Source organism: Coregonus lavaretus (assembly GCF_964263955.1).
Source record: "Coregonus lavaretus genome assembly, chromosome: 28".
Lineage (NCBI taxonomy): Eukaryota > Metazoa > Chordata > Actinopteri > Salmoniformes > Salmonidae > Coregonus > Coregonus lavaretus.
The window spans coordinates 33,156,074-33,168,109 of record NC_140015.1 but is presented as its reverse complement, the minus strand read 5'-3'; the positions used below and the strand labels follow the sequence as shown (position 1 = coordinate 33,168,109).

Genomic DNA, 12,036 nt, shown 5'->3' with positions numbered 1-12,036 from the left:
TCAACTCAACTCGCCGTGTTTGGAGGAGGAGGAATGCTGCCTATGACCCCAAGAACACCATCCCCACCGTCAAACATGCTTTGGGGGTGTTTTTCTGCTAAGGGGACAGGACATCAAAGGGACGATGGATGGGGCAATGTACCGTCAAATCTTGGGTGAGAACCTCCTTCCCTCAGCCAGGGCATTGAAAATGGGTCGTGGATGGGTATTCCAGCATGACAATAACCCAAAACACACGGCGAAGGCAACAAAGGAGTGGCTCAAGAAGGAGCACATTAAGGTCCTGGAGTGGCCTAGCCAGAAATCCAGACCTTAATCCCATAGAAAATCTGTGGAGGGAGCTGAAGGTTCGAGTTGCCAAACATCAGCCTAGAAACCTTAATGACTTGGAGAAGATCTGCAAAGAGGAGTGGAACAAAATCCCTCCTGAGATGTGTGCAAACCTGGTGGCCAACTACAAGAAACGTCTGATCTCTGTGATTGCCAACAAGGGTTTTGCCACCAAGTACTAAGTCATGTTTTGCAGAGGGGTCAAATACTTATTTCCCTCATTAAAATGCAAATCAATTTATAACATTTTTGACATGCGTTTTTCTGGATTTTTTTCTTGTTATTCTGTCTCTCACTGTTCAAATAAACCTACCATTAAAATTATAGACTGATCATGTCTTTGTCAGTGGGCAAACGTACAAAATCAGCAGGGGATCAAATACTTTTTTCCCTTACTGTATCAAGAGAACATCCCTGGTCATCCCTACTGCCTCTGATCTGGCGGACTCACTAATCACACATGCTTCGTTTGTAAATTATGTCTGAGTGTTGGATTGTGCCCCTGGCTAGCCGTAAATTTTAAAAACCAAGAAAATTATGCCGTCTGGTTTGCTTAAAATAAGGAATTTGAAATGGTTTATACTTTTACTTTTGATACTTAAGGACATTTTAGCAATTCCATTTACTTTTAATACTTAAATATATTTAAAACCAAATACTTTTAGACTTTTACTCAAGTAGTATTTTATTGGGTGACTTTCACTTTTACTTGTCATTTTCTATTAAGGTATCTTTACTTTTACTCAAGTATGACAATTTGAGTACTTTTTCCACCACTGCGTAGTGTGATGATGGCTCTATTTTCTTTTCACACTGCAACTGTGGTGGATGTGTTACCGGACCAGCACAGTACAGCTCGGTTGGGCTCAGTAGTGTGAAAAGGGTATTGGGCTCCCTACTTCAAAAAAGCTTAGTGTTTTTTGTAATAACTTGCCTTCACTGCAAAAATGACTTCATAGATTGACAATGGGATTGAAATGTTGTGAACTAACAGAATGGCACATTGGGACTAGTTTTGATGCCAAGAGTGTCCTCATTGATTTGATGTATGTTTTGCCTTTCTTTCCCGTCTTCATTTGCTCTGTCTTGTGCACATTGATGATGGGTTGTTTCTATACTAACTAGTATGATATGTATGTAGTACGTATACATTTTGCACAAAGCACTCACTCTGTATGTACATATGCATTTAATATTATTTACACAGGTGCCATTGTTGAAGGGTTGAGGAATACATGGAAGGTTAGATAAATGTTAGAACATTTTTGCAATTATTTCCAAATGTCATGTTTGCCTGCATGTACAGTATATGTACCTACCTGTACGAACGTTTGTGTAACTGTATGATTGTGGGAGAGGGATGCTTTAACTAACCCCAGTAGCCCTAGGATTGTGTGCTGCCTGAAATTGTCAATTTCTTTTCACCACATTGTCGAAGTCAATTTACATTTTTGTAATTTAGCAGATGCTCTGATCCAGAGCAACTGACAGTAGTGAGTGCATACCTTTTTCATACTTTTTTTCCCATACTGGTCCCCCGTGGGAATCGAACCTACAACTTGGCGTTGCAAGTGCCATGCTCTACCAACTGAGTCACACGGGACGCTGACAAGGACCTATAAGGACATTTTCCTGCCACCACTACTTCTATATAGGCCTAGGCTACAGATCTCTCCTTCCTAAGGGATCCAATGGTATTCCCCTATGAGTAGCCTGGTCAGTCTCAGATTGGTTTGTGCTGTTGGCAGCTCCTATGGTCAATGTAACAGCAAACAATGACCATAGGAGTTGACTAGACAGTGCAAACAGATCTGGGACCAGGCTACATCATCAACACACTGCAAGGTAAATTCACACTGCTAGATTTCTGTTCATGTTTTCAGACCCTGTTTCATATACGCCTACTGTACAGTTGCGGCTGGTAGATCTTTGGCCTCCCTCCGACTGTCTTTTGTGCAGCCTATAGCACGCTGCATCTTTGGAGGGGTCCGCAAATGAAGGTAAAAAAAGAAGAAAAAAAAGAATAAAGTGATTATTTTCTGAGATTTGTTTTGATGGTTCTGTTTGCATTGCTTGATATTTACCCATTATTACAACTCTTGATGTAACTCTTGATGATTTTGCGCATTTACAATTGACATGTAAACTTCTGTTGCTTGGCTCCTGAAGTTGATACAAATGTAGCTTACTTGATGGATGGACAAGGGTGAAGGGCCCCAAAATGGTCTTATGAGACTTGGTGACGCATAATACACAATGTATACGGGGGGCTGTAATTATTAAGCATTTCAGAAGTAAAAAAACCACAATAACTGCTCACTTGTACATTGTTCGCAACGCTTTAGGTTAGAAAGTGCTTTGACAGCTCCTTCATTTTGGGGGTTATTCCACCCCTAGAGGCTAGTTGATGTACGTCCACATGACGCACGGCAGGGCATAGGTTTGCGTAGGGCGTGATTACACAGCCCCTCCCCCCCCACAGTCTAGCTAGAAAGAAAAAAACTTTTTGTATCGGAGGAATCAACACCCGCCATCTTGACGCGGCTCAGAATCTGGATTTCGGGAGAGCAATCTTTTTTAGACCGAAACGAGCCATTTAGACCGTGCTGAAACGGCTTTATTCTGCAGAAAATCGAAGTCTTTATTCCTTCGAAGATAATTATTGAGAAAAAACGAGGATTGGATCGGTTTTTGTCGTCTGGAGAGCCCCTCGTATATTTGATTTCCCCTTCAGCGAGCGCCGCTTCTCGGTATCTCAGTTCCGAGACGATGTATTTATCGGGAGACAGTATCGAGAAAAATAAATCGGCGCATACAAAATATTTTGGGAAATTTCTTGTCTTTATTGGAGGCGAAAATGGAATTTAAGGCTGTTCATTTGGACCGGGAAAAGGTGCTTATTTAAATATACCTATCTAGGGATTTATGGAGAAAGGGACTTGAATCCACACTATATACTTTTTTTGCTACTATTTTAATTTATTTGTCGTGAACTGAAATATTTTTTGGCAATAATTATTAACGATAATTATGTGGGTGTTGGGTGTTGGATTATCATGGGGTGATTGTCAGCGGCGAAGCGTGGCGCTGTTGCCTTTATTTTGAAACATTCTACTCCGCTGACTAGTGCAAGCATTTTTCTAGCTTGCCAGCTAGCTGGTTAAATACCCCTATACGTGGTGTGTGAGTAAGAAAAAAGATTGTTGTCAGTACATTTTTCGAGCTGGAAGGAGTCGGATTTCATTTTGCATCATTATTTAGTGATCATTCTTACGGATCAGAATGGCTGACAATTTGCTGGACGTCGGACCTCCCAACGCAAAACGACCGAAACTCAATTCACCTGCTCTTTCAGCGTCAGATGGTCCAGGTAAGCACTAAGTAGGGCCTATTTTGTCATCAGTCTATTGATAAAGTACATTTATGCTAAGTTATTTGAGTGTTAATGAAAACTGTACTTTTACGTTTTGTCTGGTGTTGACTGCGTTCGCTCGTGCACAATGTTCCTCACCTGGAACTTTAATTTGTCAGCTCTCGAGCTTTGCAGTGTAGTTGCTCGTGGTATCAAATTGTCACACCCGACTGTCACTGAATCTACAGTCACCCGTCTCTAGTAGCCAACCCCCGCTGCTCTCTTCTCGACTTGCCCATATGCCTTGGTAGTAAAGCCAGCCTACTGGCCGTGTTGGTATTGCACCATGTGCTGATGTCTGTCGCTCCTTCTCCATTTGCTGGCTACGCCTCTGAAAACATGTCACTCCTATGTGCCCGATAATGTCATTGCGGTGGAGTGTGAGCTGGAGCAGCTGTCCGATCGCAGACGAGACTTGTGATATAGCCGCCGCATCTGTTCAAAAGAAAAGTACAACGTCAGGAATTTTGTTGAACGAACAGTGGGCTGCTACCTGTTGAATTCGGTTCATTTCAACACGGACACTTATTAACCTACCGTATAAGACTATTGTCTGAGCACAGTGAACAGAAGTGTCAACATGAACTTGAAGGTAAGATTATATAAATGTTCATACAGAGTGAAACTGATAGGAATGTCTTGGGCGCTGTCCTTGAATAGGGGCCCTGCAGTGAAGTTTATGGACAATGGGATATCAGCTTTGCACTCTGGCTCACAGGTCTCCTGCGCTCATAAACCTCCCAGACCATAACAAAACTCTAAAACAGCGCTGCCTTGGTTGGTTTCCATCAGAGAGAGAAGGACGTTACGCCTAAACCTAGTCTCAGGGTCTACCACCACACTGTACCCACCCAAACACTCCAAAACCTGTACAACAACTTCTCCTGGCCTCACATCGCTAGCAGCAGCCAGCCAACATATCGTTTAATATGGGTATTTAATAACCTGTCATATTTTATGGTTAACATTGTGTGATATTGCAGTGGCGGCTGCACCCCCCCCCCTCCCTCCACACACTAGTGCTGAGCGATTAGTGCTTTTTGACTTTGGGTTCGGTTAAATTATTTAAAAAATAATCACGGTTTTCGATTTTGGTTTCGATTATTTCTTTGACTTTGCATTATGTGAGTTGTATGCTGTAACAACACCGAATAGAACAATTAGGGCAGTCCCTGACAAACAATCTTGGTTGACAATAGTAATCTGTTCTTTCGACCAATCGATTGGTTGACATTTTAAAACGTATCTTTCCACATCCTGTGTGTTTTAATAAAATCCACGATAAGCACTGAGCTTGTCTGATTTAAGCGCACTGTTTGATTAAATAATTAAGACACACACATGACTAGAGGGAGTCCGACCGCAATTGATTTGATTCTGCCGGGCTCAGACTTGCTGCTCGAGTGACTGACTAGCACCCGTTGTCTCTCTCCTCCCTGCTGTAGCGACCACCACAGAACATCAGCAGTGTTTATCGTGCTGTCGGTGTTGCTGAAGCTGCAACACAATTACAGCCATTTCTGACTGAAAAGTTCTGTTACCGAAATCCCCAATTTGTTTAGGAAAAACATTCCCTATTCCCTCAACCCTTGCTCTCTTTACGTGACACATGTATGCATCACATGCACTTGACCAATAGGGCCTGACCTATAGCATATCATTATCACATCAATACAATGGTTATAACAAACTCCGAGCACCATAACACAGTGTGAGAGCAAAATGGATGCAGAGGACATGACAAACTCAAAACTGGGGAATGTTTACTTGTTACTCGGGAGGAAAACGGTAAGTCAGATTTGTGGAATAAATGTGACTGGTTGTGGAAAATACTGGAGGTCAAGAAAAATAAGGTAAGGAGCAAGTGCTGCATGCATATTATGTATGCCAAACAGGTGCTGTTAGATTACAATATCATTTTTCTGACCATTTGGAACAATGTAAACAACATGAAATAAATTATAAGTGTACCAGAGAGTCTGTAATGTTTAGTTTTTTGGTAAAGCCTTTATTACAGCAAAGACTAAAAACAGTCGCATTCATTCGTGAATGCAATTTCTGAAATTGAACAGTTTATTTATAGTTTACGCTAATTATTCAAGGGTCGGTTTGTTATTTTAAAACTATGCTTGATTGCATTTCAAATCATGAATGACTTGTATGCTGTGTGATAACATGAATGAATGATTGATTGATACAGTAGCCTATAAGTATTGAAATATAGGCCTAAGTAAGTTACGGTATTAAGACTAAACAGGATACGCTCTTAGGCCTACAGCTCAATGGTGGTTATACAAGGCTGCTATACTAAGCCTACTAATGATAATGACATTAATGATGATCATAATAATAATAATAATAAAACTAATCATGAGATCAAGAAAAGGAGAGATATTATAAATAAATAAATAATGGACAATTCGGAACAGTGTAAACAACACTAAATAAATTAAAAATAATACCAGAGGCTGTTCTAACAAAAACAAGAGTAAAGTCTTTATTACAGCATAGCAAAGATTAAAAACAGCCGAATTTGTGAAATAGTTTATCTGACATGTTGTGGTTGCGTGAGGCATGATGCTCACAGAATCAGTAGCTATTAAACAAACTGAAACAGGCAACAGAAGCAGGGTCTGCCTTATTTCTGTAGCTATACACTACCGGTCAAACGTTTTAGAACACCTACTCATTCATGGGTTTTTCTTTATTTTTGCTATTTTCTACATTGTAGAATAATAGTGAAGACATCAAAACAATTAAATAACACATATGGAATCATGTAGTAACCAAAAAAAGTGATAATCAAATCAAAATATATTTTATATTTGAGATTCTTCAAATAGCCACCCTTTGCCTTGATGACAGCTTTGCACACTCTTGGCATTCTCTCAACCAGCTTCACCTGGAATGCTTTTCCAACAGTCTTGAAGGAGTTCCCACATGCTGAGCACTTGTTGGCTGCTTTTCCTTCACTCTGCGGTCCGACTCATCCCAAACCATCTCAATTTGGTTGAGGTCGGGGGATTGTGGAGGCCAGGTCATCTGATGCAGCACTCCATCACTCTCCTTCTTGGTGAAATAGTCCTTACCCAGCCTGGAGGTGTGTTGGGTCATTGTCCTGTTGAAAAATAAATGATAGTCCCACTAAGCCCAAACCAGACAGGATGGCGTATCGCTGCAGAATGCTGTGGTAACCATGCTGGTTAAGTGCGCCTTGAATTCTAAATAAATCACAGACCGTATCACCAACAAAGCACCCCCACACCATAACACCTCCTCCTCCATGTTTTACGGTGGGAAATACACATGTGGAGATCATCCGTTCACCCACACACCTGTTAATTGAAATGCATTCCAGGTGACTACCTCATGAAGCTGGTTGAGAGAATGCCAAGAGTGCAAAGCTTTCATCAAGGCAAAGGGTGGCTATTTGAAAAATCTCAAATATAAAATATATTTGGATTTGTAAAAAAAAAAATTGGTTACTACATGATTCCATATGTGTTATTTCATAGTTTTGATGTCTTCACTATTATTCTACAATGTAGAAAATAGTAAAAATAAAAACCCTTGAATGAGTAGGTGTTCTAAAACTTTTGACCGGTAGTGTATATATGGATACTTTATAAACCAGGCACATTTAACAGTTAGGCTATTGATTATAGGCCTAATTAAGTTGAGGTTTCCGCTCTCCTCACTTTTCTTAGACAGTTAAGGTAAGGGCTGTTTTCTCGTCTCCTAACTCCTGCTGCCGCTGCTGCATTGTTCTCCACACCAATATGCTGGTTAACTTTGCTGTTATGCACATAGCAACATGGTCTAGGAAAATGTGCCAATTCAGCTGCGCACTGATGTGTTTCAGAACCACGGACAGCGACCGCTATCCAACGCGGGAGAAAGCGCATTTGTTATAAAATATTATTTTATTAGTGTTGCACTATTGTTCTTACTTAATTTAATCATATACAATTTCAGTAGCACATGTCTTAAAGTGATGGACTGTGTCATCCCCACAGCCTCCACAATGGATCAGTCTACTCCGCGTGAATCAGACAGGAGTGTTGTACACCATGAAACATTTATCAATCACTTAGATCATGTATTTTCAGGCTTGCGAATTGATTATGGTCACTGTAGTTAATTATCACGTTTTCTTTGCTAAACTATGTAGAATATTGGCCTGTTGGTAATGCTGAGTTATTTTTCGTTTTTTAAACAACTAATTGACCGACATTGGTTCAATTATTATTTGAGTTCCATTTCGTTCTGGTTTCTTTCAGTGAACTCAATGCGCACATCGCACAGTTTATCTCTACAGAAACTGCACATCGAGCTCACAGAAAACCCCCAGAAATAAATGGAATTCAAACAATTTAACCGATGTCGGTCAATTCGTTTTATAAACGGAAAAATCTCTCAGCACTAACACACACACACACACACACACACACACCTATGCTGCACATCTGTTCTGAAGTGTGTGGGATGTGTGTGTGTGGTTGCCTGCACCACACTCAGACTTGGCTAAATGATATCCCGATAAGTTGAATTGACCCTATGTGGCTTGGTTAACCCCAATCAGGGCTGTAGTTACTTACACCAGTGTTTCCCCCACATTTTGGGTTGGGGGTGGGGTTCCTGGGTCAAGCAGTTTGTAGAACATTGTTTTATTGATTTGGTGGCTCTAAAATAAATGAAAAGAATGGGTCACACTCACAACCCCAAAAAGTTGAGGTTCAATTGTATTGTCCGGTAGCTCTGATGAAACGTGGTAAGGCTACCCAGGCCTGTCCTGGAAGAGAAGCCAGTTTTAAATCCCCTGCTACATGTTGAGTTGTTCCCAGGGGTGTGACTAGCTGCCTCAGAACCAGCTGCTGGTGTCTGATGTCAAAGCCAAGACTAGAGAGTAGTCTAAATGGCGGCCGGTAGACTACGGGAGGGCTGCAAAGTTCAGAGGGCACCCTATGACCTTCACTGCTATCAGATTATCTTGTATTTGAACTGTCGCTGTAAAATGCACTTTAAATAATGTGACTTAACCTAAATGCTCTCCATGACTTTGGTGAGGTCCCTTTTATTATTTTTATTTCTGTATTTTATACGGCAATGCCATGTGTAGCTTACGGCCATTGTAGAGTTGTGGTAGTGAATTGTGGTCGGGGTTCATTGTGCATTCGGTAGTGCAGTGTGAAGTCTGCGTCCATTAGAGTTGTGGTATGAATGGATGTGTCCATTGTGCAACTGTAAATTCTCCACCACTTTCAAACGCTGGGGGGGAAACGCAAACCTCTTCATCTCTAATGAGGCCAATTTAGAGATTACAGACACCACAACCAACTCTTTATTCTCATTCAAGGAAAGTGTTAAAATCACTCAATGTATCCATTGCCCAATTTCCACCTCTGTACCGTACATACAGAGAGACGGCAAGGCAAAAGATTGTCTGTCAACTGGGTCACATTCATTACGATACACCATCGCTAAATGTTTTGCAGCGGAAAACAAAAACAAGCATTTCTTATTGCAGGTTATTATTTCTTAAGTGCAGCGAGTCACTCTTTGTTTTGTCAGTTTATTCCCTTTGGTGCCTAATGAATACAACCCGTTTTACAAACAGCTCTTTGGTTCTGTCCTGGGCTGTAGTCTCTCTTCCCCACTGACAGGCCGGGGTCCTTTGCGGCCCTAGCTCATCTTTCAGTGGGGTGAAGAGCTGTTGCTGGGCAATAAGGCAGCATGACACTCACTCTGCTGCCTCTTTAGAGAGGGCTGCTATGCCAGACGCTGTCTACCTCAGTGTACACACACACACAACGAAGTACACACTAATGCATGTTTTACACACACACACCTCTAATGAACGGCCCAGCAGACACAAACACACACACATCCTCTCTAATAGCCCAGCACCGCGCACACACTCACTCAGTCACCAACAGCTCAGCGAGGCACGGCATAGTGTGCCTCAGACCTGCTTTCCTTTGAAGTTGAGAAGCAGCACGGGGTCCTGAGGACACAGAGAAGATTTAGAGCTCCAGATTGCAGATGGCAGCAGAGACAAAATAGGGTTTTGTTTGGCTTGAAAAAGCCCAATTCCCTGAACTTCCTCAGGCAGACCTGCGACGAGAGCAGATTCCTCCTCCTCATCATCTTTCCTCTCCTCACTCCCACTCACTCCTTCTCACTCCCACTCAGCCCTCGGCCCATTGGCTAACGCGAGAGAACGAGAAAATGATGCCGGGAGGGAGGAGTTATGACGAGAGAGTAGAAGACTGCGCTCTCTTGGAGGTGTCGAAGATGACTAGACAACCTGTATGAATGGATGTGAATTTGATGGGTGTTGCCTTAGTATTATTTGACAGGTTTTGACATCCTGATGAGAGTTCTAGCCTACCTAGCTAGACTATTTGTCCCACACTCTGCATCTTTATTTGTTTAGAAAACGACCAATGCTGAATTGCTTTTTTCCCTGCTAAGCCACAAATGAAACCACACACCTTCTTCCTCACAATCTTTAATGGCCCGATTAGCCTATAGCAGTGGTTCTCAATCCTGGTCCTGGGGACCCAAAGGGGTGAACATTTTAGTTTTTGCCTTAGCACTACACACCTGATTCAAATCATCAAAGCCTGATAGTGAGTTGATAATTTGAATCAGGTGTGTAGTGCTAGCGCCCCCCCCAAAAAGTGCACCCCTTTGGGTCCCCAGGACCAGGATTGAGAACCACTGGCCTATAGTAAAGGGCTTGGCTATGGATTCACTGCATAAAAGCATAGTGTGTGTTGTCATGGGTTTGGCTGGCTCAAGTCATGTTTCTGAGTCCCATTATTACTGTGATAGACCTCAAACACATGCTCCGCTTTGCCCCTCCCAGCTCTACAGAGCACCTTACAGCCTGTCAGCCAGTGTAGGTGGGACGGCTGGCCTTAACACACTGTTTGCGACCCCTGGTTTGATGTGCGTGTTAATGTGTGACAGATTGTTATTTCGTGTGTGTTTGATCCATGCCTGCCGGCCAATATATGTCTGTGTTTGTTTTGATCTGTATGCTAGTGGTTGTTCACTGTCTGTTGGTGCCCGTCGTGAGAAATTTGCTCCAGACAAGTATTCATCTGGCACATCGCTTACCTAGTGGGTGTTCTCTCCTCAGTCCGGGCTCGGTGAATGGGCACCAACCCCTGGGTGGGTGAGCATTATTCCACCCATGTTAGCATTAGTGTACATACAGCCAAGCGTAAAAACACTGCCTTCAGTTCCACCCGCTTCAGGGGAAACAGGGGAACGGCCCAGGCGGTGCGCGCGATGTGCGGGTTAATGTATCTGCTGAAGTGGAACTGATTTGAATGGGATGGAGGGGTGTGTGGGGTGAGGGGGGCACTACTGCAGATGTCCCCCCCAAAATGGGAGTGGGGCCAACATGGAGCCCTGCTGCACACTATGGTTGTGGGCGTTATCCAGATTTCCATACTCTTCATACAGGGGGTATACAGTATTACCAGCAGTGCACACAAGGGGCGCTATTTATTTCCCAAGCTAGCCGCCTATAGCTACCAAGTTAGCAAACCAAATGAATAGCTGGAGAAAATGCATTTGGCACATCTTAGATGGTTAACTTAAAGTTATAAGATATTCAGTTGGCAAACATTAGCAGGGGTCGCATTCAATTTAAGAAGTCTGCATTTTCAAAACACAGACCAAACACAGACCAAATCTGCATTTTAAAGAATTTCACCTGTGTTTTTATATTGAAAGTCAAGTGTTTTTTTGCTTCAATAGGGGGATCAGGGACGTGCAACTATAGTTTTCCTTCACACAAAATGCATTAGTGCAACACATTTGGCAGAAAATCATTTTGATCAGATGACAACAGAAGTGCAACATAATTTGGTTAGCAGCCCACTTTAATAAATTAGCTAGATTACAATGTAAAAGCAAGGTATTTTTTGCAAAAACAATAGATGGCCATCATATTTCTAATGTTTATCATAGAAAAAATTTAGCTAGCTACAGTGGGGGAAAAAAAGTATTTAGTCAGCCACCAATTATGCAAGTTCTCCCACTTAAGATGAGAGGCCTGTAATTTTCATCATAGGTACACGTCAACTATGACAGACAAAATGAGGGAAAAAAATCCATAAAATCACATTGTAGGATTTTTAATGAATTTATTTGCAAATTATGGTGGAAAATAAGTATTTGGTCAATAACAAAAGTTTCTCAATACTTTTGTTATATACCCTTTGTTGGCAATGACACAGGTGAAACGTTTTCTATACGTTTTCACACACTGTTGCTGG

At 42.0% G+C, this 12,036-nt stretch overlaps 1 protein-coding gene across 1 annotated transcript in view; it reads left to right on the top strand.

The window, feature by feature from the left end:
• The first annotated feature begins 2,863 nt into the window (after positions 1–2,863).
• Positions 2,864–12,036, top strand: part of LOC311104526 (histone lysine acetyltransferase CREBBP-like) — a 74,572-nt gene continuing 65,399 nt past the window's right edge. Inside the window, exon 1 of the mRNA XM_084146389.1 lies at positions 2,864–3,700. Within this exon, the coding sequence (XP_084002515.1) occupies positions 3,613–3,700 (88 nt within the window). The 5' untranslated portion in view covers positions 2,864–3,612. The remainder of the gene's footprint in view (positions 3,701–12,036) is intronic.